General features: G+C 39.3%; 1 protein-coding gene across 6 annotated transcripts in view; it reads left to right on the top strand.

The window, feature by feature from the left end:
* Pou2af1 (POU class 2 homeobox associating factor 1) overlaps nucleotides 1-27,858 on the top strand; it is a 130,344-nt gene that overhangs the window by 87,546 nt on the left and 14,940 nt on the right. Inside the window, exon 1 of one of the 6 annotated variants that reach the window (XM_019205495.2) lies at nucleotides 19,031-19,147. The exons of the other annotated variants lie outside the window; for them this stretch is intronic. Coding sequence (XP_019061040.1) covers nucleotides 19,132-19,147 — 16 coding nt within the window. The 5' untranslated portion in view covers nucleotides 19,031-19,131. Of the gene's footprint in view, nucleotides 1-19,030; nucleotides 19,148-27,858 lie in introns of those variants that run through there. 6 annotated transcript variants of the gene reach the window in all.

Raw genomic sequence — 27,858 nt, 5'->3', positions numbered from 1 at the left:
ACTCTGGCCCCCACATCTGAAGAGATGTTGGTTTGAAAATTCAGAAGGGTAAAGGAACTCATTCTGAAATTTTTGCTTGGGGGCTCCACTCTGCAAAGAGGTATTCAGTTCCATTGAATTTCTTAGCAAGTTAATATAATTTGTAATGTAGAAATGAGTATGTGGCGACATTTATTTTGTGGTATTAATTTTTTTATTTGCTTTTCTTTTTTAACTTTGTCTAAAAAAGTTGCCTTTTGTGCGCATCATGGATTCTGAAAGACCATTCACGGCCAAATTAGAGACTCTTTAAGGCATCTCAGAGGAGCATTTAGTACAAACACAGCATATGCCAACTTGCCTCTGGGCTGGGAAGGCTGGATAGGTTCTGTGGCAACCCTACCGTTCCTACACACTAGCCTTGGAAGGATCTTGAAGGCACATCCCTGGCTGCTATATGAGGCATAATCCACTCATCCATTGAACAAATATTTGTTGAGTTCCTGCTAGTGCCAAACTTATTCTAGGTGTTGATTATATAGCAAAAATAGGCAACAATCCCTCCTGACATAAAAATTTCTTTCTCTCAGATGGGCTTACTGTTATTATTACAGTTTCTGATTTTATATGTGTGTATATGTTATATATAAATGTATCTATATATTTCTTAAATTTATATATAAATCTTAAATTCCTTAGATTTCTATAGATAATGCAATATAAAAATTCTTATATAAATACTATAGAAGTAAAAATATATGATTTTTTTAGATTATATATTTCAATAAAGTATGGGATAAGTTTCTCCAATTATCTTTGTACAAAGCCCACAATAGCATCATTCATTCATTCACTATATATATGTCTTCTAAGTGCTTATCCTGAATTAAGTGATAAAGATACTGTGAGGGGCATTCCCATAGAGAATCCAATCTAATTCAGTAAATATGAAAGCACATAGTGATGTAGTGGTTTTTGTTGGCATTTAATTTTGGTTTAATGAGGTACAAACCTTAAGTCTTATATCTTGCTTGTTTGTCCAGTAAGAGGAAGCCCAGCCCTCCTGCTTCTCAGAACTATTTCCCTGTAAGTTTCTCTGTTGCAACTATTTCTTCTCCCTGCCCTCCATCCTGGTTCTTTCCAGGGTCTCCCCTTCCTCTCTGAAGATCAGAAATAAAGTCTGTGTATGGTCCATTCTTAGGACTACAGAGTTGAGGGAAACACCTTCACATCCTGGTCCCACAGAGCTCATGTCTGTGACTCTGGGAATAGGAGGACCTCATATCTTCTAGCCACTTTCCTGTATGTATCCAGTTCCACCAACCTCAGCTATGACCTGAAAGTCTCATTCCCCTTTTATCCAGGCCCATTCTGGGAGGGAGATGGTGTAGTTAGAGAGTGGAATCTCTATTAAATTTGGAATTCATACTCAGGGTCTGCTGTTCCAGGAACAATGGGAGCAGTTCCCTTAAATGACAGAGCCAGTTTAAAGCCATGAGGGGACTAAAGAAATAGCTTCTACTCTCCCAGAGGGCAATAATACTCAAAGCTTGCATCTGGGAGAAGGAACTGAAAAAATATTGCCCCCAACTTCCTACCACCTATTTTATCTGGAGATAAAGGGCATAGGATTAAGCATCTGGCTGAATATTCTCTGCTAGTGAGATTTGTCACTTGTCCTAGTGAAAGCAGTGAAGTTTAAGTCCTATTTAGCGCATATATACAAGGAGAATCTAATGATCAAATTCATATGGGGATGCTTCCCACTCTTTCTCTGGAACATGAAGTATTCAGGAAGTTAGGGGAAGAGTTTTTCCATGGTCAGAAAATAAGTGGTAACCAGAGGATGAGGCAGAGTATTTGCCCAGCTGGATTGTTCACATTGCCCATTTCTTAGAATCAGAGCCAAAGATAGTAAGAGCCTCCAAGGAGTTGGGAATTGTGGCTTCAAGGGCACTTCCTGCAAAGGGCTCCTATAGACCGGACAACTTGCTTAGTGAAATGAGTAAAGACGTTGCTTCACCACCTCACTTCACCTTCTTTGAGTGTGCCTCGTCCATATATCCCTGTAACTCCAAAATTTCGTACTCCTTTTCCTGACGTTGAAATATCTCAAGAACTCATTCATGCTAACAGTCAATCAGTGATTCTATTTATTTATTTATTTATTTATTTATTTATTTATTTATTTATTTATTTATGGTACTGGGGACTCAAACTTGGGACCTTATGCTTGCAAGGCAGGTGGCGGCACCACTGAGCTAGATCCCCAGCTCTGTGATTCCATTTTAAAGTATTAGCCCCTGATAGGGGGCATTACCTTTGAGTAGGGATAAACATTAAGACAAGGTTCTCAATCTTTGTCATGCATATACATCATTTGTGATACATTTATAAAATACAGATCCCAGGTGCATGCCTGTAATCCCAGCACTCGGGAGGCTGAGGTAGGAGGATTGCTGTGAGTTTGAGACCAGCCTGGGCTACATAGTGAGTTCCAGGTCATTCTCAACTACATAGTGAGACCCTGTCTCAAAAAACCAAGACAACCAAACCAAACCAAACCAAACCAAACAAAACAGATCCCAGACCCCACTCATGCTCTATAGTATTGAAAAAACCTAAACAAACAAATATCATTCAGAACCAGGGCTAAAAACCACTCCTTGTTTAAGTGAGAGGTTTTCAGTGTGTGATTCCTCACAGTGGCCCCAGCATCATCTGGGAATTTAGAAATGCAAAACTTCAGGCCTGAATTACATGTCTCAAAGCAGAAATTCTGGGGATGGGCATAGCAGTTTACATTATATTAAATCTGCTACATGATTCTGATGCTTGTTGCTGCTAGTTTGAGAGCCACTGCTTTAAACTGAAGGACCAAAGTGTATCTGAGATATGTTAGTCCAGAATGAACTAACAATGCTCTCTGAAGCCACATTCCACTTGTAGTTGGCCAACTGTGTACGCACGAAGTCATCTTTGGTGGCTTGTGAGTCTGTTGAAGCTGTCACAGGTTTGTAGATAATTACAGAGTTAAAACCATTTCTCACAGTAGTAAGGATAGGAATTATTTACCTAAAATAGCAACAACATACTGGGTACTAATTGACAATGATTATGTCTGAGGTCATGATTATGCTTCTTCCTTCTTGTGCTGCACAAGCCTCACACCACAAATGGGGGTTGTGGACAGGGGAGAGAATAAGGCTGTAGTAGCAGAAGTAAATGATTTTATTTGCTAAGCTAAATTGTACTGAATTAGAGTCTATTTTGCACACTATTTAAGTGTAAATTTTATTTCAAAGACAGTAATCTCAAAGCACTCACTTGAAGCACAGTATCTTTATGAGCCGAAAGCATTATAGATAGAAAAGATTGCCCAGGCATTTGGCTGAAATATGGTAACATTTCAGTTCTATTCAGTTAGCACTATTCTTAGTACTGGAGATACCAAACTGAATAAGACATGCACTATTTGTAACCACAGGATCTTGGAGGGAAAATAAGCAAGAAGACTACTAATGAAGAGGAAGCATAGTATGCCATACACAAAGCTAGCTATTGGTTAGATCTTATGTGTGGGACTCTGGTAAGTACTTTCCAAGTAAGGGATCTTAAATCTGAAAATGAAGGTTGAAAGCCAGGTGAAAGGATGCAGGGGAAGGGAAAAGAAGGTAGGGTATATGGGAAAATATGTACAAAGACTTGGAGTAGAGAGACACTGGGATGGATGTTTTGAGGAGTGCAATCTGCGTATGCCTGATCCTAGAAAGCATGGTGGAATGTGGTAGGAGGTAATGTTTGAAAGGCAGCAAGTCCAGACCTGTAGGGTCTAGGAAGTTAAATGGGTTTGGATCAAAGCCTAAAGGCAATTGGAAATCACTGAAAGGTTTAAAGCAGGGGAAGAAGATGATAGATTTGCATGAAAAATTAAGACTTTTGGCTGCATTTTGAAAGTGAATTGAAGGAAGAATTGTGGGTATTGAGAGACAGGAGATTTCTGTCTTGCAGATTAAATTTACAGATGTTTGCATAGGGAAATATGAAATGAACTAAGAAATTAAGAGATTAAAATGTGTATTTAATACTATGTTCTTTTTCAGCCCTATTTTTGTTTCTTTGAATGAAACAGGTCTATGACTACTACGGGAACCTAGCCAATTGCATGCATCAGTCAACCTATAGTAATGGTACACCAACAGTGTGACAATCACAATATAAAACATAGTGCTGGACACCATGAGAGATTTGAAGAAGGTTTGGTTCTTGCCCACCATACAATGATTAAATAATGAAGACATACAAGAATACTTAAATGTTTACTAAAGATTCAATAGAATTATGACCAATTATCTTAAAGTAAGAATGGAATCATAAACCCACTAAAAGGATTAAAATAATTTTGTGAAAGTTGTATGTCTGAGGACAGACTTTGAAGGATGCTGGGGAGTAGACCAATGCATAAGAGTATATTGTAGGTCAGTATGGGTATGAACCACGGGCATTGTGGTTGCATCTACATTTATGATTTCAATTTGCCTGGATTTTCAGGGAGACTCAGTGGAACCTCAGACATATGGAAAATCATCTTAGCTTTTGGTAAAGAATTAGGGAATAATGAATGTACCTATCTTAATGAATAGTCACTTTTCTGCTGTACCAGCTGGAATTGGGGTAGAATAGGGGTGTATGGGTGGACTTTGCTAGAAGGGCATGTGAGGTTGACCTGGAAGAAGTCTGAGAAGGGCAAAGTGGACTGATGCACTGCTTTGGTAGAGTGCAGTGGGCCTTCTGTAACCAGACTGGGTACCCCCATCAGGGTGCTATAGATTTCAGAATGTTACCTAGTCTGTGAATTGCCCTCATGTCTCAGGTTTAAATTGCTACTTCATGACCCCCTGCCACCCTTCTGCATAGGAGCTGAGGAGGAGGTTGAAGGATCTGAGGGCTGAAACTGTGGTTTTCAACATCGGTATCAGGTCTGGACCAGCCATGCCTGAGAGAAGACAGGAACGTCTCTGGGGAGGCTTCTGGGAGATATCTGTGCCAGCCAGTTGCCCTGGCTGAGGAGGTAGAGATAATGCAGGAAATCTATCTTCCTGTCACTCTGGAAGATGTTAGTGTGCAGGCTGAATTCAAAGGAGCATGATATAGGGTGAACCATCTCTGGAAATGTTTGTGGGACTGCTTGGACTGAGGGTCAAGGAAGCTGAAGAAGTGAGAGACCCCTGAAAGATAGCCTATAAGCCCTACAAATTTCCTTTTCATCGGGGTTAGACCCCTTTTCTCTCTCTGTTTTTTTATATTTGGTGATCTGCTTTCATTTAAACAACTAAGATTCCGAGGATAGAAATCAGTTGAAAATCTTTATTATTTGAATAGCCTTTCTATCTACAACATGCTCTTTTGGTGCCTCGTGCCAGGTTTGAAGGCAGGTCCCTGAAATAGAGGAGGTTATGATTCTGTGGTACCCCTAGGTCTGACAGCACTGAATCCCAGGACCTGCTCAAAGTGCACAGACCAGGCAAGGCTCTACTGGGGTTGTTAGGCATAGTGATGGCAAGAGCCAAAGAGCTGCCAACAGGAGGAAGAACAATGGGCTAGTGAGAGTGCTGCCTGCAGGGCCTACGGAGGTACAGTCCACCCAGGCTGCGGAGGCATGTTTGTCCAGGCAGGAAGCCACATGGGGACCCTGAGCCAGCCTCCCCTGGCACATCTCCTGACTGCGCCTGCAGCAGATCCTCTGGGCACCTTAAGGAAGGCAGGAGCTGATGCCCCTGCTCTAGCTTACCTGGCCTTGTCAGTTTCTTATTTACTTCCTGGTTGTGGTTGAGAACTGCCCGCTCTATTCCAGGAAGAATTCTCCACTATGTTCAAACCTAGTTGGCCTTTTCCTTACTCACTTTATGGCCTCACTATTCAGGAGCCAGTTCTTCTGAACCAGAGACACTTAAGTTGTGATGAAGCAACTGTGAGTGAAAAAGACCTAATGGATAGAACACCATGTTTAGTGTCCATCTGTGCATGTGAGTGTACTGGGGCTCCCCCTTTGTTAAAACAGTTGGGCCAACAAAAGTACACCCATACCTCATTGAGTAGGAGTAGTTCTATTACCAGATGGCACCATTTCTGGTATCAGTCATTTGGGTAGAAGCATGCCTCTTAGTCTAGGCATGGAGCTGGACACAAATGTCCAAGGAGGGTAAGGGATTGGGCCCATGTGGAGTAGAAATGAGGATGCAATGGAGGTGGCATTAATGTCTGGCATTAATTGTAACACCATGTATGGAAGAGGTAGGACCCACGTATCACAGGAATGAGCTAGTCTTTGTTGCCTTATCTTTTTCCTCATTCCTGGTGTTCTCTGGTCCTGTTCTTGGTTTGACTCTCGGGCTCAGTATCTAGTAAGACAATGGCCAACACTATGGGGTATATATTATTGCTAGGCTTTGTGGTATGCCTTTCCATGCTATATTTGGTTTGATCCTCACAGCAGCCGGGTATCTGTATTTTATAGATGGGTAAATTGAGACACAGAATATTAAGCACTTTGCTTAAGGTTCAGTTTTAAGTACTAGAGCTGGGACTTGGATCCAGATTTGATTTCAGAAATGAAATTCCTAATTGCTTTTTACTGTGGCATCTTTTAGTGTTATTCTGAGTGTTGCTAAGAAAAGGGGCTGAGTTCGAGCTTAATGAAGCTTTGCGAAGGATGGCAGAGCTCCCAGAGAAGCAGCATGAGATGGTACTTGAGGGCAGGTCGTGTACCATGGTCAGCCCTCCTTCGCTCCTACACATTTCCCTTCTTGGACCCTGGCCTTGATTTAGTAACTGTAAGATTTCCCTTATGGTTTCTCCCTGCAGCTTCATGCCAGCTGTCTCCAAAGGTGGGACTGACTAATAAGGAAATTCTTTTAGGAGCCTGATGGTGCTTTCTACATTTAGTACGAAAGTTGAAAATATTAAAATACAGTGCCCTTCAGTTTCCATGGAGACTGGCTCTAGTGCCCCCCGGGATACCACAGTCCGATGGGTACTTGAGTTCCTTATATAAAATTGGTGCAGTATTTGCATATCACCTACATACATCTATGTACTTACATCATTCCCAGATTACTTACAATACCTAATACAGTGTCAATGCTATAAAGTTGTTATACTATATTATTTATGAAATAATAACAAGAAAAAGTCTGTTCATAGTCAATAGAAACATATTTTTTTTCAAATATTTTCAACTTATGACTGGTTGAACTCAGATTTTGGACCTGAGGATTGGGCAAGGGCCCAACTGTGTACAGTTCTCTCGGGCATTCCAGACCGCATCCAGCCTCTGCCTGGTTTCATCAGATGTTTAGCAGGCATGTATGGGGACTGTATTCCACAGCCAGCCAGTGCTGCCGTGTCAAGGTGTTGGTGGGCTCAACGGCAGGAGATGTTCAAATGTCCGCTGTGTACTCTAATGTGGCTAATCAGTTTGAGCTGATATCACAGCCACTGGCAGATGGAAGCATGTGGCTACCTAGATTAGATTATTTGATTCATTGGAATTTATACTCTGTGATTTAGTAACTTGATTCCTTGAATCCAAGTGGTGAAAGTTCCCTGATAACAGTAAACGTGAAGAAGCCTAGGGGAGATTCAGAAAGCACCAACCCACAACAATATCTCCTCTAGCACTATTTGAATGAGTTTTAGTATGTATATTTATGAATATAGATGATTACAAGGTATAATCTGTCATGACTCTGTTTTATATTTTCATACGTCTCTGCAGTCCAGGCAAGTTTGCCTTTGGGGACCACGTTCAAACCCATTCATGAGAATATGATAATAATAGTTATACCTTTATATGCTTACTAATTGCTAGGCACTGCTCTACTGCTTTACACATACTAAGAGATCTAATCCTTTCCAAATTTTATAACACATGTGACCAGAGGAGAAAAAGGTTGGTGGAGGCAGGCTGACACCTGGCATTTGGCTTGTGGATCTGAGCTCTCAACTCTCCAGCTCAGTTACCACTGCACAGGCTGGAATACCTGTTCTCTGAAAAGATCAGAGCCAAACTGGAAGGGATGAAAGAGCCAGGCTGGACCTTGCTGTCTGGAAAAGACAGTCAGATATTGTAAAAGAAGACTTGGCTAAGGGAGTGATTGTCAGATGTCATCCTAGGATCAGTAGTACCAATATCACCTAAGAACTTGTTAGCAATGCAAATTCTTTGATCCATCTCAACCATACCAAGTCAGAAACTCTGGTGATTCTGATATAGGATAAAGTTTGGAAATCACTGGTAAAGGGAATCAAGAGGGTAGGTTCTGGGCTCATTTAAGCCCTTGTCCTGCTCAGTGACCATGGACAGGTAACATTCTTTCTCTGATCCTCACCTTAAATGACTCACTCCAGAGTCATTCATTTTTCAACATGCATCGAGTGCCAACCATGTGGCAGATTCTGAGAATACAGACAACACAGTGAGAATCAGATGGCTTGGGATCATCCTTGGCTATTAGTCTAGGTTTAACTCTAGTTCTTGCTGCAACAATTGATTGAAAAATTCTATTTCTACTGTCCCTTTCTTCTATTTCCTATATATTTTTACCTTGCTGCCAAGTCACTTTTTAAAAAAAGTCTGATTCCAATCCCATTGCTTCTCACCTAAAAACCTTCAATGGTTCTCTTTTTCCTGTGCTTTCCAAATGGAACACAATGAAGGACCAAGCTGCTTGGAAATGTCATAGACCTCAGACATAGACCTCAGACATAGTTCACAGGACACATGGGCTGGTAGGATAGTGAAAAAGAAAGAGTCCTAGTGAGCAGAAGTTCTAGGTGCCACAGAGCCAGAAACCAGTGTCTGAAAGAAGAAAGGGTAGAATTCTTCATGCAACATTTGGCGAAACTGTGTCTTACTTTGGGACTCATGTGATATTTCCCCCAGACAAACCTGGTTAAATTTCCTTCTTATATTTCAAAAACCTATGAAAAATCAGAACAATGAAAAATAAGTGTTGACTCAAAACTCAAGATTCTCGTCCACATGGGCTGTGACATCATTGTTCTTTTCAGTGAGCTATGTGCTTACCGAATAGGTCAGTATCTTGAATAGGTTCCTCGCAGTTTGGCCACTGCTCTGAACTTTATTGGTTGGGGAACTCACTCTTCACCTTCAGGTGCAGCCACTGTTGTCAAAGCTGTGTAATTTACTGTTTCATTCCTTGAAAAAGATTCCTTCAGTAGTCAATGAATCAAGACTTTATTGAGCACATACTCTATTACTGTCGTATAAAATTTTCTGGGTAAAATGGAAATCCAAGATGTTTCCATAAGGAACTCACACTTCTTGTACTACAAGAGGCAGACTGCAAAATTTCTGCAATCCAGGGCTTGGCATAACTTAATAGATTGGGTAATCCAAATTTAAGATGAGATGGGTCTAGGACTACTTAGCAATCTTTCTAGAACTTTGCTTTGGAAAGTGTTAGCCTGTGAAGTCCGTACTATGGATGCAAAATGACTGTCTTGTTTCAAGGAGATAAACAGTCTGACTTGCATCTGGACTGCCCAGGTGGGGTTGGAAGTCTTTGAAGAAAGAGGGAGAGCAAGGATGTATAGAATTCTCTTGGATTTTTTAGCTTCTGGGCTCACTCTAGTCAAACCCTCCAGAGGAATCTGTGGAGAGAGTGGTAAGTTCACCAGAGCACTGGGTCCTCCTTCAGTGATCTGACTGACTGAACCTGAGCCTCCCTGAGTTCAGTTTCTACTTTATCATTATGAAGGTCATGGCTGGCATTCGTTTGATATTTGTTAAATTTGTTGAATGTAGTGTGTCTGGGTTTAATGCTCTTGGTGCTTTGTACCTATATCCTTCAGCTGGGTTTTTAGAAATGCTTTTATGAGTGTGCCTAAGGATGTTAATTTTGAAAAATACTTTCTGGTATACTGCTTTCTTTGTTTCAGTGGGAAGATAGTCCATCTTCTACCTGTTCCCTACCTTCATTAGAATGCAAACTCTATGAAACTGAGACCTTATTTTTTGTTCACTGATATATCCTCAATGTCCTGTGCAGTCTGGATGATAATAGACTGCATTTAGAAAATATTTGCAGAATGAATGGATGAATGAATGGATGGATGGATGAACAATTGACTGTTTGGGACAATGTTTTTATATAGAGATAGTGTGATATGGTGACTGAGTCTGTGGAGTCAAACTGATAGCCTAGGTTAGACTTGTGGCTTTCCTCTTTAGTGAAGTCTCTTCATTTCATACTGTTTCCTTATGTGAAATGAGGCTAATGCTTGAGAGCATTTGTATGAGAATTAAATGAACTAATATGTGCACAGTATCTAGAATAGTCCCTAAAATATAGGAAATGCTCTTGGCTTTGGAGGTGGAAGACACATGTGACATTTCTGGAATTGTTCTGTTCTCCACCCTTTACTACCCCACCCTATTGTATGACTGGGCCTATTTGTGGGATATATTATTTAAGGGAGTTTTAGTTTTTTTTTAGAAAATATTACTCCTTCCAGTCAATTTGCATTTATTGTGTGCTTATTATATCAATTATTATTTTGGTATTTTTCTCACATATACTGGTAGACACTGGGCTAAAAGAAAATCATACTCATTATTAATAACAATAATAGTAACAGCAATACTGGCTACCATTTATAGACTTTACCATGTGCTGAGCATAGTACACTTTGGTGGCCATGGAGTTGCCCAGATGAGGGGATCATGAACACCCAGTATTGATTGGATGTTAGTATCTGACTGTTTCTGTTTACACAGACTAGGCTTAACTTACTTTATTTACTAGTCTCACCCTGGTGTTACCATGACCAACAAATACCTTAATTAAAGATCCTCCTAAATTAAATTAATTGATCTGAATTTGGAGGCATATTTCTTTTCCCTTTGAACTTTTAAGATGTCTGCAATTTTGAGTTGTCTTTCTCTTTTTACCCTGCTTTTCCTTTTTTTCTTCTTTCACTTACCTTTTATTTCTCTGTCCTTTTTGTCTTCTCAATCTCTTGATTCATGCACTCATTCATTCAAATTACTTTCCTATCATGTTAGAGAAGGGGCAGTTTGAGAAACAACAACGCAGCTGCTGGCCCGTAGCTCCACCCATGACCGAACGTTGCCCAGGAGGAGCATGGCACGCATGCAAATAGATTTGTGCTCACATGTTGAAACCTTTGCCTTTTTGTTATAAACTCCCTTTGACTCACAAGGAAATGGACTTAGTCTTTATTGCTATTCCTATTTCCACAGTGTCTGGGCAGGAATCATAAATTACAACTGGTAAAAACCTGAGCCACTGGGGGGCCTGGTGTTTCAGGAAGAGGCAGAGGAGGTTCTTTTGTTGCATATTCAGAAGGAGAGAAGATTGATAAGCATTGCCCATCATTGGACAAACTCACTTTACTATACTCCTTTGGTGCTTCAGCTCAAGGGGGAATAGGGCTTTGGACTGTGGCTGATCAGGCCGAAAGCATCACTGATATTTGTGTTTTGGGGAAGTTCTGTCACTGGGGGCTTTTGAATGCTATCCGGAAAAGCAGTGAGGGTGAGAGGCCCGAGAGGCAGAGTGGGTCATCAGATCCATGGTACAACAGGAATAGAAATGATTTTGAGAGCATAGCATTCTTGGTGCCAGTCTCCCTCTTGGAGAAATGATGATTTCTCAGTGCTTAGCTAGACAAAGGAATATTCTGCTCTATGCTTAAACTGGAGATTTTTGTTTTTCTTTTTAATCAGGGCATTCTAGGGGTACTCTGATGAAGAACTTGAAAGAGGATAGATAGAAAAGGAATTCTTAAGAAGAAAGGAAGGACTAGTTTTTGGTTGTCTAGGTTGTTGCTCCCTAAATATTAAAGCAATGTTACCTGAAGTGCTTGTTTGAAAAAATAAAAAACAATGAGAATCAAGACCTATTATGTAAAGGTACAGAATTCCAATGATGAATGTAACCATATTGTACACCTAGATTGTACCAATAAACTCAATAAAAAGAAAGAAAGAAAAAAACAAAAACCAAAAAACAAAACCTGAACCTTCACAACCAACCAGCAGAGCTACAGACCACTTCAGGCCTGCTGAATCAAGTTCTTTGGATGATAAATATCTCACCATAGTAAGTATCCCATGTAATGTGAGGGGGGAACTGTTTTCTAGGAATTCTTGTGGGACTTTCCATTATTTATGAAAATTTAATTTTTTTATACCTGTAGTAACTTGCTTAAATACAGGGATTTCCTTGCTTCAGTAGCCCTAATGTCTAGCACAATTTCCAGCATGGAGTTTGTGCTTAATAAGTATTTGTAGAAATGTCATGGAAGATATTTCTCAAGGTTTCTAAAAATTGTGCAGGGAGTAGGGGTAAGGTACTGTCAGAGATATGGCAAAAATATCAAATAATTAAAGCCCATTATTCAGTTGTATATGACGACAATGCAAAAAGTAAAAAAGAAGCAATTCTGCCTTGGAAGGACCACATGCTTGCTAGAATAGGAGAAATTTTCTTTTACAAAAGCTATTTTTCCAAATTTGGTGGTAATAGTAGCATGAAAGGTTTTCTTGGCTATCTTGAAAGATAATTTATGGCAGTCCTAGTCTATAATAATGAAAGCCACCTGGTTCTTGGTTTTCTCACCTACAAAATGTGACATAGACACCTGCTAGATGCCTGTGTTGATGGGAGTTTGTCTGTGACTAGAGACCATCTGTCTTGTGCCAAAGGGCATTCAAGAATGGCAGTGATGAGAGTTGGGCACTCTCCAGCTGGCCATAGGGCAGGCTGTTACATACCATAAAGCCCCAGCTTCTGAACACTGGCATCCATCCAGACCACTTGGGTTGATCCAAACTCTACTTGATCAGATTTCTTTTTCATAGTGCCTCACCATAACATCCTTTTAAGGTGCAATAAAACTGAAAATCCAATCATTAAGGCCATTTTTAGATAAGGAGCCATGGTGCAGCTGTCAGGTATATTTTCAGATGATGGTTGGAAACTTAAGAAAATGAGATGAGATTTGAACCCAGCTACTTCTTTGGTAAGGATAGCAGAAACAACCTTTTTCTTGGAAAAGTAGAAATTAGCAAGATTTGAAAGGCTCTGTAGTACACATGAATTTTAAGAACAAAAAAATCAAAGGGGATTCAGTATGCAGTGTCTTGATCTAAACCAAATAATAAAATTAGTGTGTATAGAAAACCCTAGGTATTCCATTTAATAATTGCAACAATTGTTATTATTAATTTCAGTTTGGAGGAGGAAGATAGTGTAGGTAGGAGAATCTAAACAACTTACACAAGGCCTCAGGGCTTGCACTGCAGCTAAATTCCAAACTGGGCTTTCAGACTCAAAATAATCTCTCCACAGGGCCGGGGATTTAGCTCAGTGGCTCAGTGGCCTGCCTTGCAAGCGCAAGGACCCGAGTTCAATCCTGGGTACCAAAACAAAACAAAACAAAACAAAAAATCGCTTCACTCTAGTCTGTGCCTCCTCTACAGGGAAATTATGACAGAAGGATAAAAAGAAATAGTAGACCTGATTGATAGAGAAATGAGAAATGGACTTACCTAACTCAGGCAGTAAAGGAAATGTAAAATTTCCTATAGGCAGCAATAGAGTTCGATATTTTATCTATGGATTACCCATTTTACCTTGGAACCCGTTATTGTTCTATCTGGAATTAGCAGATAGATTTTTCTTTTAAATCTTAAAATTTGACATCACAGTATTTCTTTAAGATAAATAGGGATTATTAACTTTGGGACTCTCACAAACTCTTTGGACTATCTCCCACAGAAAATGTTTGCACATATGGTACATTGGATTCATGGTTACTCTAAAATCGTGCTAGTCCTCCCATCTGCTCTCAACTCTAAGGTCAAGAAATCTTTCTTTTACAGATTTGACTTTGAAAATTATCCTTAATTTCTGGCCCATATACAATCTTCACAGTCTAGGGATTGTTAAACTGGAGGCCATCAGTTTTTCTATGCTCCAGTCCAGTGATGGTGAACCTTGCAGACACTAGGTGTCCGAACTGCAACCCAAAACCCACTTATTTATCCCAAAGTGGCAGCACTGCAATTCAGCCTGAATACTGAGGCTTTAGTTTAGAAAAAAACAACTGTTATCTGATGCTTGGCTGTTAGGGCTACTTGCCTTGCATGACAACAGAGAGGGCTCTGCATGCTTGCTGGGGCAAACATGCCATAGGTTTGCCACCATGGGTGTAGTCTGTCCATATCTGCAATGATGACAAATGATTTATCGAAAGGCCATATGAATTTCCTGTCTACCCAACACCAAATATCAGACTATGTGATGCAGACAATTTATGTTTTTGTGTGTGTGTGTGTGTGTGTGTCTGTTTAATATATGTGATTCTGAACATTGTAGATGAAAATGTTTGGAAATTAATCACATAATGCAATAGGACAATTTGTTTTTTAAGAGAATTTGTTTATAATTTCTCTATTATATATTATAACTGTAGATTTTTGGTATATACTTTATCAAGCTAAGGAAGTTTCCTACTCATAATTTGGTGTGTGTGTGTGTGTGTGTCTGTTTAATATATGTGATTCTGAACATTGTAGATGAAAATGTTTGGAAATTAATCACATAATGCAATAGGACAATTTGTTTTTTAAGAGAATTTGTTTATAATTTCTCTATTATATATTATAACTGTAGATTTTTGGTATATACTTTATCAAGCTAAGGAAGTTTCCTACTCATAATTTGTAAGAGTTATTTATCTGAAATAATAAATAGATGTTGGGCTTTATCAAATGTTTAGGCATTGATTGAGCTAATTTAATAATTTTTTACTCACAACTCATCAATATGGTGGATTACATTGATAGGTTTTCATACATTGTCTTGCTATGTAGCTTGGGCTGGCCTCAAACGCACTATGTAGCCCATGCTGGCTTGGAACTCGTGGCAACCCTTCTGCCTCAGCATCCTGAGTGCTGGGATTACAGGCATGTACCACAATGCCTTGTGATAAGTTTTCTAAGAGTTTCTAGATGATCCTAGTGTTACTGGCATGACTCTTATGTATTATAATGTATTGCTATTATATAATTATCTATTATTATTTCTTAGTATGCTACTGAATTATGCAAACTAATATTTAGGAATTTTGAATTTATATTTCCATATTAAATGACCTATAATTTTCTTATATTGACCTTATCTAGTTTTAGAACCAAAGTTAGATCAATCTTTCTTACAAACATCCTTTGTTTTCTTTCAAGTTACAACATCACATTGTTGGATCTTTTAAAGTATTAAAATTCAGCTTAGAAATGTGTCTTTTTACTGGTAAGCTTACTCTTCTTGTATTCATTATGATTGCTGTACTATTAAAACTTTAACTTGTCACCTTATTTCTATTTTTTGTTCATTGTATTTTTAAAAATATACCCCTTTCTTGTTTTCCATAGGAAGATCCAGTTTTATTTAGCTGGTTTAAAAATAATACATTCTATTTCTGTTTTTATAGGTAAACAAAAGTAGCGGTTGCCCCTTACTTCAAGTTTACACTTATGATTATTTTCTGCAATTGATTTTTTGAAGTTGTCTATAGACGTACAGGCTGAGCATCCCTAATCTAAAAAGCCAAGATCCAAAATGCTCCAAAATCATAAACATTTTTGAGTGTTGATGTGACACCACAAGTAGAAAATACCATACTTTACCTCATGTGACAAGTTGTAGTCAAAACATAATTACATTAAAATATTGTACAAAATCATCCATGTATATAAAGTGTAGATGAAACATAAATGATTAGACTTGGATCCCACCCCACAATATCTCCTGTATATGTAAAAATTTTAAAAAGTCTGAAATTGAAAATATTTCTGGTCTTAAACATTTCAGATAAGGGGTATCAACCTGTATTTTCCTACTTATGCAAGAAAAACAGTGTAATTAAATTTCCCTTTGATTTCATCTTAATTTACATATCAAAAAATTAAATACAATACAATGTAAATGATATCCCTTGGTTTTGTGCAAGCACATTAATGTGTTTAGATATTTTGTTCTGTGTTGTTATGGATGATTTTTTTTCTTTTTGTTTCTAGTTTTGTTATAATTTTTTGTGGGGAGTATGGGATTGAACCCTGGACCTTGTGCTTACAAGGCAGGTGGTGGAACCACTGAGCTAAATCCCTGCCCTTGTTATAATTCTTATAATTAACTTGACCTAGGTATTTGATGCCCTTTTGTTTGGATATTTTTTTTGCTACATCCTCCCAGGCAGCCTTTTTCATTTGAATACTTCCTCTAAAAGCAATTTTGATGTGAGGCCTTGGAGGTATGAAGATATTTTTGTTATGCTACAGTATTTGAATGACAGTTTGGCTAGATTTAAAATTACAGGTTCAGTGAGTTTTTTTTTCCTTCTGTACTTTAACAATATTTCTTCATTGTAATTTGCATCTAGTTTTGCTGTGCAAAAGTAAACTGTCACCATCGTTCTTGATCTTCAGTTGTTAATACTCTCTTTTTCTCAGTAAGATTTTAGAATTTCCTCATTGTGTTAGTTGTTTAAAAATTTTATTATAATGTGTCAGGTGCTAATTTTTCCTTACCTCTGTCATTTGACTGTCTCTGCTAATGGACAAAATCTGACCTGTCAGAGCACCTCTGGATCTCTTCTTTTCCCAGAGGATAGGGATTTGCTCCAGAAGATATAAACGTCCATTAATCTATTCCCGGTTTTAATTGTAGTGATGCTATATCAGTATGATTAAACATACTGGCTCTCACTCATTCCAATTTAATGAATATCTATAGTATATTATAATTACTCTAATAAATAGGAATCTAGATCTTGTCATATGAACGTGGATCTGATCCTACACCATAACCTAAAAGCTCTGTGAAATTAGGCAAATTAAACTTCCTAAGAATTTGTTTCTTGGAACAATAGATAGATGTTTCCTCATGGAATTGCGTGTAAACTAGATTAGAATGTATTTAAGGCTGAACTTGGAGCATGGCGCATTGTAAGTAGTTAATATTATTGGTTCATGGAAATCATTGTACTAAGCCTATGAGGAAAAACAAAGGTGAATAAGAAAAATTAATTTCATAGACTTGGAGAGAATAAGATAACAAAAATGTGAGTGATGTGAGAGAGTACCAATGGGGTTCATATCCCCCCTGTAATCTGTGAGGCATTCAGAAAACTGTTTCTTCATTTTATAAACATGGAAACCAAGACTAGAAGAATTACGTGACTTGTTTAAGGTAATCAAATGAGTGAGTGACAGACGCTTGATGGGGTCCTATGTCTCTTGGGATTGAGCCAAGCTGGATGAAAGTGCCACCGTTTCTAGTGGAACCTTCTCAGGGAGGTACAAGGCCTTATGGCATGGCTGCCTTCCAGGCCAGGCATGGTGTGCAGCCTCCACAGCACAGATCCTCCATTGTCCTGAAGTTCATAGGCTGTTGAGTGAGGGCTTTTAAATCAGCCAGAAGAGAGACTTCTGTGTCTTCTGAGTCAGCTGTTTATGTGACCAAGATTTCTCCTCAAGACCTGCCCTCAAACCAACAACCCATGAGAGACTGTAATTCATAATTTCACTAAGCGAACTTTTACGGGGGTCAGTGTGTTCCAGATTCTCTGTGAAGCACTGCAGGCCCTCGGTGGTCCCCTCCACACATACACACACACACACACATACACACCAGGGAAAACTTCACCAAAAAAGATAAGATTTGAACTAGGTCTTGGAAAATGGAGGTGATTTGATTTTTAGTTGGAGACATGGGGAGATTCCTCAGCATGAGAGGACGACAGTATCAATGTAGGCAATTGGCAGGATGTTCAGTACTGCCTAGAAGATTCTGGCAGTCAGTAGTAGGATGGCAGTAGGAGATGTGCTAGAGAGAATGGCAAAGACTCAACTGTGAAGAACTTTTTTGACCTCTAGCTAGTGGTCTGTGAGAAGGAAAAAGGAAGACATTTTCCAAGCTGGAGAATGCAGGATGGGACCCAGGATGTGCAAGAGCACTCCAAGGCAATATGGAAGGCAGAGCAACAAGGCCCCAGACCTGCCCAAGGGAGCCCTGGCCTAGTGGTCTTGACCCCAAATTTGACCCCTAGTGGTCACCGGAGCCCGAGAGTATGTGCTTCACACACAGGCAGAAGGAGGCCTTAGTGTCATCTCCCACCACCATAAACTGTTGGGTGGTGAACCCCTTACTCTTCTTTTGAGAAACTTCCTCCTAATTAGGTAGGGGCACTATGAGAGAGTGCCCTTTGAAAAATAAGCTTTTCTTTTTTTTTTTAGGAGGCTGGGTGTCTTCTTTCCCCTGAGTAAGTTGGTCTCTTTTTCTGTGGCCCTATCAATGGTTAGAATAAGTGTCTCCCATATTTAAGTAAAAGTAAGCCTTACCATTTTTGGTGGAAACTGGGGCAAAGGGTGGGGCCACTGAATTTCAAAGTGGGATAAACAGAAAAGCAATATTAAAAGAATGAGGAGGCTGTGTAGTGAGGCTTGAAAGGAGGACAGGTGTTTCCTCCCATGTTGAGAATCAGTGACCCCTGGGAATCGCATTTCCGTTGAACAGGCGCTCAAGGCGGGCTAAGTCCGGCCAGTGTCCCAGTGGTCTAGAACCTGAATGAGCACCAGGGAAAACCTAACATTTTCCAGGGGGTCTTCAGGCTCATTGTGCAGGGAGGTCCAAGACTTAACATAGTAGTCAGACTTGTTTGCACCCGCACACACCCTCACTCTCACACACACGGGCACATCACTCTGGCTGTGTGCAAACAGCCATGGCCTTCTCTCTGTGCTGTGTGGTTGTCAGTCTCAGCTGGCTGGCTCTGTGTGTGAAGCACTCTGCAGCCGGTGGTGCTTAGAGGATGCACATAGTGGGGTGACAGGCAGCACTGCTGTAGAAAAGTGCACCCGTGCCTGAGGTGGGAGGATGCGATGACGCACCCCTACGCAGCCAGAAGTCAGGCCTTTAAAAAGCTGAGGAAACAGCCTCACAGCAAGCAGTGGTTCCATTGGAGGAAAGCATACCCAAGTCTCACATTAAAGAAGCCAAACTGTCTGCTTCAAAGAGAAAAGGCAACATCCTGTCACAGGCCATGCTCTGGCAAAAACGTAAGTGATTTGACTGTAACTGTCAGAGCTAAGTAAGCACAGACAGCGGCTGGGAGGTCACCGGGTGGCCTGGAACTGGGGAGCTGGTGGTGGCAATGAGGCCATAGGGCCTGAGCTCCAAGCATGGGGAGTGGGGAGGAGTGACGTGGGTGAGATAGAGCCTGGTGGAGAAACCAACCTGTCAGAAATGGTGATGCTGATTTTCCAGGCTGGAGAGAAACGAATTAATGTCCCAAGGAGAGACAGCTCATCGTATCTCCACTTCTGTGCATGAATCACTGTGGTGAAGAAAGGGGAGTTTATGATTCATCAAACAAAAGCCAGATGTGATATGGGTTCGGGACTGGGAGAACAGAGCAGCTCTTTATTCAAGGAGTTTTATTTTTATAGCTAGCTACTCTTCAGCCATTGTTCAATTCGGTAGGCCTCTTTCTATTGGAGTTAGCTTTCTGCTAAAGGTGTTTTATTTCTGTGAGTATGTTGAGATGAGGTGGAACTGGGGTTTTATTAAGGTTTTTTTTTTTTTTTTTTTTTTTTTTAACCTGCTTCACTCTCTTGCCTGTTGTTCTTTTTTTCCCTTTCGGTGGCAAGGCTGGTATGTCCGCTGCAAAGGGGCAATAGGTTTATCCCTGACCTTGATTTTTATCCCTGAAGTTGGATGGAACAACTGTGAGCATTATTTTCCATTATGCAGACTGAAAAGAAACTTGTCGTATTAATAATTGAAGTTATGCAGAGATTATCTACAACATTCCTTGCATGAAGTAAGTGAAGTCAACCCAACAGTCTCTTGAGAGTTGAACCTTATTTGGGCTCTGCACTTCCTCAAGCAACACATATTACCAGAAAACGGCTCTACCTTCCTGTTAAAGGTGCTTAGTTCTTTAAAATGCCTTTTAATTAATGAAGATATACCCTACCTCAAGCAAACTTAAGACAATCTAGATTTACAGAAAAAGTCAGGGAGTGTTTCTTTCACAAGAAGCTATCCTACTGGATCTTTTATAGTTTTGATAAAGTTTTGACAGCCACATTATCATTGCTTCCTTGTCTCTCATGTAAGTTTCCTGGAATTGGGCTTGTTAATGTGTGATACAGAGGAGTGATTTCAAAATTTCTCAGATTGTGAAGTTCCATCATTAATATCAGCAAGATACATTTTTAAAGAAAAGAAATGTATTTTAATTTTGTTTTGAGACTTATGGACCCCTTCCAAGATAATTAGGAATATTCTAGATTGGATTGTGCGCAATTACTACTACAAGAAGGATGACAAAAGCCCCTGTGCTTCCAGAAGCAATGGTCAACAACACTGGGAGTGCCATGTGCATAAGGGCAGGTAGGCCATTATGTCGTAAAGACATTTAGGGGCTTCTGTGCATCCTTGCACTTCTCACTTAGAGCTGAATCATTTAAATTTTGTGTGATCCCCCTTTTTCAGTTTGTACATTTTTCATATTTAAAGTGGCAGTAAAAATATCTTTTCTGCAGAGCTACCCATACCTTACTATAGTGGCTGTGGTGCCACCAAAATGATGCTAACTGCTCTAGTTTTGCATCAGCATCTGAGATGTGGGTCATATCCTTGCATACCATATTTTTTCTTCTTGGTTATACCATACTACATTTTTCCTCTCTAATGCTTCCTAAGAGATGAACAGTTTGTTTTGTTTTGTTTTTTCGAAGAAATGCTGGAGATCCCACTTCCTACTCAAGTTGAGACAGAAGTACATCATAAGAGAGGTCACGTATAAGCTCATCAGTGGGATAACTGGGTTGGATGTTTTTGTATGCTTAGATGAACTCAAGTCAAACTCTTTAACTGTCATCATGTACCTATCCACTCACCCTGGGCCCAATTATGTGGTACTCAGGGCATGTGGGTGACTAAACCCTGTGAGAAAAATCAGTAAAAACAGGGTGGCATCATCAGCCCACATAGAATCACCCAGTGGAAGGGAAGGGTTTGAAATCAGACATTAAGAGTGCTGAAAAAGCACTTTCTTTTTTCAGAAAACACCCCCAAGGCATGAGCTGAAATGACTGTACCCTGGGTTCTGGAAAGGGTTAAGAAAACATTTACTTTAACTTTGTGTCTCCTTAATTCTGTGACTCTTGTTTGTGAACCAAATGTGCATGTGGGCTTTGGTTAAGATCAGAAATAGCTTGATAAAGCTCAGAACTGCTGGCATAGAGAAGTGGAAATCTTCAGGCCTTGACCATGGATTTGAGATTTGCTTGACTGGCCAATTGGATAAAGAAGTTGCTGTACCTGCAGGTTCGCTCCCTGGTTCTGCACTTGGTCCTTTTTGTCCTGTATAGATGAGAACTAACATCCACCCCAGCTACTTACTAGTACAGTAGAAACAGTGTGAGTATTGGTGTGAGACAGGACTGACTTGTACAGTTAGGTCTGCAGTTGAGTTAGTTCACCTCCTCACATTCTTTTTTTGAAATCTTTATTAAACTTATTGGTACATTTTAAGTATACAATACAGTTACATCCATCATTGGGATCTTGTACATGGCTTATCTTGGTTCTTATTTTTCCCCATTCCCAGCCCTCCTTTCACCCCCTTCACCCTTCCCTGTTTACAAAGACATTGTTTCTATGTTTTTCCTTTTTACGTATTTTTTCTTTTCCCCTTTTACCTTTCCAAATTCATTCCTAGAAGCAAATATTACTTTGATTCTAAAACCAGGGAAGGCCCCAACCAAAAAAAGAGAACTACAGGTCAATTTCCCTAATGAACATAGATGCAAAAATCTTTAATAAGATACTGGCAAACAGAATACGAAGGGTCATCAAGAAGATCATACTCCCTAACCTCACATTCTTAAAAACCTGGAAAATGGGAATTCTAATGACTGCCTCACAAACTTTCTGTGTAATGGAAAGTGGAGAATGTAGGTTAAAGTGATATCAAGTTCCCTGCTTAGTAGTGACAGTGGTTAGTTATTCTCTTCTCTCCTGACAACTTCCTTAAGTCTATCTTGAGCAATCAAGATTATGCCAAATTCTTTCCTGTATATTTTCTCCCCTTTGATTAGGATAGTTAAAAAACCCCAATCAAAACATTCTTGGAAGACAGGATCTAGCAAGATTTTCCAGTTGTCTAAAACAAAGGTCTGCAAATATGGCCTCTTTTTGTAAATAAAGTTTTATTGGAACACAGCCATGTCTGTTCATTTGCATATGGTACAAGGCTACCATGTGCTAGTATAATGGCAGAATTGACTAGCTGTGACAGAGACTGTATGGCACATGACACACAAAGACTAAAATAATTGTTGTCTAGCTGGTTATAGAAAGAGTTTGCCACCTTCTGGCCTTAAGTGACCTGATTGGTATGTGGATATTTGTTTCTTTAGAGTATACAGGACCTTGGGCTCCCACAGTGTTATCAACCATGGAAGATAAGCTTGCAGTCAAGTTATTAAACATTTTGTCTGATGTCCAAAATTGAGTTGATTGAACCTATTCCTGAAAAGTGATGGAACTATTTGTAATACACTTGTTACCACTTGTTAGAAAGGGAATGTATCAGGCAACTTCATTTTATTGCTGTTGTTTGTGTTAGGGGAAGATCTTCATGATAAGGAGAAGCAGGCGTGACTGAGTTTCTTTGAATTGACTGGTTATCTCATGTCCCATAGACTTGGACTTGGTTTGTCTTCACCATGTATAATGCCCAAGGGGGCCCCTTAGACACAAGAAATAGTTACTGTCAAGTTATTATGACATAGATATGCTTTGCTTTCAGACAACTTGAGCAGAGCAGATGTTTAGCAAATAGATAAATTAGAGTTTCAAACTTTTCATTAACAAAGAACTCTGCTCTTAGGATTTATGGTAGGAGTCCACTAAATAGGCAACATTTTTGTTTTTTTGTTTTTTTAGAGCAAAGAGAAAGAAAATGTGTAATGTACATATAATTTTTGGAACGTTAAAATTTCCTACATAAAACCAGATATATTTACAACAAAATATAATTTAAAATCTGTGGACAACCTGTAATATTTCTTAATCTTTGCTTATTTAGTGAGTCTAGTAAACATCTTTACTTCTTACCAAGTTTATTTGTTGATTCAGTGGTTCTTAGTATTAAGGAGAAATAGAACCCAGAGGAGAGACACAAATCCACAGGCACTGTCTGCAGGTGAAATAAGGGAAACATACTTAGCAAGCACATAAAATTAAATGGAAAAATGCAGATGGTTTCATGGTGGATATTTTACTTCCTTCACCTTGTATTTACTACAGAAAAATGCCATATTTGTCCTACTATACCTGCAAAACATTACAGAGTCAGAAGTTTTCAAAGCTCTCCTCCAATTCACACCTGCAAACTTTTTCTTTTGTGAGGAACAAGAAGAAATCAGGCCTGTCTATATTTGTTCACTATATGCATGCTCATTTGATTCATTCAAGAAGTCCCTTAAATGTTTGTTTTTAACTTTTCCATTGCAGAATAAGTGTATCAGGTATTTTCCCCTCAGACTTCTTCCTAAAGTAGTTTATTTTCTGACTAAATGAAGATGTCCACTGATTTCCTCTTCTAAGCCAAGCATATCAAAATTGGCTTATTGACTTTGTCCGTCAGCATAATTACACTTTTATGAAGTGCTTTACAATATTTTAGTTTTCTCATTTTTGAAAAACAGTGGCTTGACAAGAGTGGGGCTATCTTGGATGGGTGCTTCTTTTAAACCCTCTTTTCCTGGATGGATGATACTGTGTTCAAGAATTATCCTTCCAGGCAGGAGACAAGAAGTCTATTTTAAAATCCCCAGATAATTAAACATGGGGCCTTTGGCAAAACTTTGAGACTTGTAGGAAATTGAAGATATATTTTCTTGGCTAAGAAGAAGGAGACTGAACTTGATTGAGGTTTTCTTCCAGCTCTAATTGTTGGGTTTTCTTCATGGTTATTAAAATAATATATATTTTAATCTGAGTGTTCTTAGTTTAATAAAAGAGATTATTTCTTCTGATTAGAACAGTCCATTTCAACCTTGGCAACACTGGAATGCTCTGAAGAGGTATAAGAGCCATTGAGTCCAAACCTAGAGCTTCTGGTTAATTTTTGTGGGGATTGGGATTTTCAAATGCTTCACTGAGTGATTCTAGTGTACAATCAAGGTTGAAAACTGCTGACATGGAGGTTGAAATCAATGGCTTCTCTTCTACCTTTGGACTTTACTATGAGTGGAACATGTTCAGTTCTTTTATTAGTTATAAATAGCAGCTACATGGTAGTGAGTACTTATTTAGTATCATGCAGCATACCAAAGGTTCTGTTGAGTCAGTTCAGATTTCATTTGGTTGCTAACAGAGACCTGAAATAATAGAAATTTGAACAAGGCAATAATATACATTCTGTCCTATGAAATTTTGTAGTGGGCTGTTCAGGATTATGTAGAGTCTATATCATACCAATAATGTCCCAGGAGTTTTCTTCATAGTTGTCATTATTAACTCTAGCTATCACTTGTGTTATCTTCATCATATTTTCAAGCAAGGAACATGAAAGGGAGAAGCAAAGAAAATTATGCCTCTTCTCTCCAATGTACAACTTCTGACATCTAATGACCACTCCCATCTACACAGGAGACCAACATAACTGTTTGGCTGGGTGCGTTGCCACCTTCCACCATATAGGGGTTGTCAGGCAAGAGAAGGCAGATGTTGGGTGTGACAACCACCAGTCTTTGCCATGCTTTGGATGTATTATCTAATTTAATCCTCATAAAAAATCAACTGCATAGGTTCGCTTGTAAGCCCTTTTTCATAGATGAGGAAACTGAAGCTTAAAGATTATGTCAGTAACTCACTCACATGATGGAATTCATTTGACCCAGACCTCAGATATTGACTTGATAAGTTGTCCTGTTTCCCTGCTGCAGAGCTTGTCTCCTTCATAGGTTTTAGGGGGTGCTCTTGGTAAAAGCCTAGGCTTTTTTATGATAGTGGCTGGTGGCAAAATGAAGCATCCTGGCCCGTAGAGGGCTATTCACACCTTAAAATTCACTTTGATGTATTTAGCTTATGTTTCATTGGAGAAAGTAAGATATTTACTTGCTGATGCCTCCACTGGGCCCTTTGCAAGCATCTTGGCCAAAGGAAGGCTCAAAGAGGGACCTAGAGATTGCCCCAAATAATCCAGCATGTCTGTTTTCTGGGCAGCACTAATAGAAGGTTCTGCATAGTAGTTTGTGCTGGGAATCAAAGCAATTCCTTCCTTCAGCATTTTTGAGACTTGGGAAGTATCACTTCTCATCTGCGTGTGTGTGTGTGTGTGTGTGTGTGTGTGTGTGTGTATGTGTGTATACACATGCAGAACAAGATATAGAGAGTAGGGTTTTATTTTGAGTCAGGGACATCTCTGTTCTTTGCCTTTAGCAGTTGAGGAGTTAGCCTTCTTTGGTACACAGATCTGAATTTGAGTCCTAGATTTGTGTCTTGCTGGCTGTGTGATGTTAGCAAGACCTCTTCCCTCTTTCTGTTGCAGTCTCGTTATGCTTTCATCAAGGGTATACTTCTTCCTTCACAGGTTGTGGTAGGTGTTTACTACTGTGCATCGCATTAAATAGCCAGTAGATAATAGTTGCTACTATTGCCTTTCCATTGTCTCTCACTCTACTTCTGACAGCAAAGGTTATGAAAGCTAATTATAGACTACAATCTATATGGCTTCTGAGTTTGCATTTCTTGGGAAATGGCAAGGCATATATTCTTTTTTTTTTTTTTTTTTTTTTTTTTTTTGTACTTGGGATTGAACTCTGGACTTTGCACTTGAGAGGCAGGCAGTAGAACCACTGAGCTAAATCCCCGGCCCGGTGAGGCACATGTTCTTAATCTTGTAATTGACAATAGGGATTGTGAGCAGGGTAATGCTGATGGGTAAGCTGACCATTCTTTGACCACCTTGACCATGATTTCCCTGAAACCCTTGTAAGGTAGAACGCAGTAAGGGTTGTAGTGACTGGCAAATTTGTATTTGTTTTTTTAATTCACAGGTTTGGTGTGTGTTTATAAACTAGTTATGAGGAGAATGACTCTTGAAATATGCAATAATAGCACTAATGATACCGAAAACCGAAACAACAATGTGCTACCTCCTTTTCTTAGTAATGGTTTCATTAGTAGCACTTTCTGGGAAGAGCTGGTAGCCAGAGAATTATAAATGAAATGAGAATCATTCTCAGACCAGGTGTTGGGACTGAAAACAATTTGACCACCCTTAATAAAAGCCAAATTACTTTTAATCCACTAGAAAGAGCCATCAATTTAACTGGCAGAGAGAAAATGAATAAAGATTGTGAAAATCTTCTAACACAGAGAAAAAAAAGGGGGGAATGAGAAAGGCAAAAGAGTTGAAAATAGAAGCAAATCTTAATGTTGAATGAAAGCCACATCAACAAAAGGATATAGAAGAAAAATACATCATCTACTAATCATTCCTTGTGTGCCTGTAGCCATATATATTTATCTAATAGAATGGTTTCTAGGTAGAGAAATCAACCAATGAAGTGAATTATCTTAGGCAGAACAGAGAGAAGGATGGAGTCAGGGAAGATGTCATGGTAGGGCATTTAATATAAGTCCTGAAGAACAGATGACAGTCAGGCATGCTGCTTAGATATTGGGCACACATATTCTTCTTAGCATTGGGAAGAAAATCCCAGGATATCTAGACACATATATACAAATTTTTGTCATAATCCTCTTTATTCAAACCAAATATACTGCAGAACCCCAATACAAAAATAAAAATGGAGCAGTTTTAGGATATACAGGACTCAGGCTGCTGAGTAACTTTTCCTGCCATCTTCTCTTTGTTGCTTCCTACAGGCACCATAACTTTATCTAGAGTTCTTCAGGTGATACGTGCCCATCTTGACCTGATCAGCCCTTCATTTCTTTCAGCAAGATCTCTGATAGCTGGTCACAGATCCTTGATGTACAGAATGAGGTGCTGTGAAGCATGTTGCATTGGTCTTCCTGAAGTTTTGAAACCATGAAGGTCATGTTTTCAATCTCTGTTGGGTTCTTAAGAATAAGGAGAGGACAAATTCCTCAAACATTGATCTCATGCCATTTTTTCAAACTTGATATTCTCCACTCTTCTCCTCCAGTGTCCTTTACAAGGGAATCTCCCTACATGAGGAGGTCATTGGTTAGTAAACCTGAGAATTACCCTAAAAAGCTTATCTTGACTGGCAGTTATGCACTCATCATGGGTTCATGTTCAGAACTGTTTTCACTCATGTAGACTATAGCTTAGGCCACCATGAGTCTTGGGACTTGGGCATTTGGATTTAACCTCGACTGTGCAATTTCTGCTGGGTCTGAAGGGTCCTGAAAGGGAGTCATTCTTACCTAGGATGGGGATGTTTCAGGAAAAGTTTATTCCTTTCATAAGACTCTCTTCGGACTTGAAAATACAAAATCAGATATTGCCTAACTCGAAGAACAAACAACTGTATTTCCAGCTGCATAACCACAGATTTTTCCTGTTCTAGATCAGATTGGTAATTCTAGATACAGGCCTTTACATTATTTAACCCTTCAGAGGCTGCAGGTCAAGTGTTAAGCATTAAAACAGTATTAGGAGGTTTGTTTTTGTCTCTCAGATCAGCTGTGGCCTCCAAAATGTTAATAAGAAAATCTGTCTCCATCTCCTCTGCTCCATCCTTCCCTGTGGTGC

This window comes from Fukomys damarensis, unplaced genomic scaffold, assembly GCF_012274545.1.
Source record: "Fukomys damarensis isolate Sample0158 unplaced genomic scaffold, DMR_v1.0_HiC HiC_scaffold_16, whole genome shotgun sequence".
In the NCBI taxonomy this organism is placed as follows: domain Eukaryota; kingdom Metazoa; phylum Chordata; class Mammalia; order Rodentia; family Bathyergidae; genus Fukomys; species Fukomys damarensis.
Note: the sequence above shows the minus strand (reverse complement) of the source record. Positions and strands in the feature narration are given on the sequence as shown.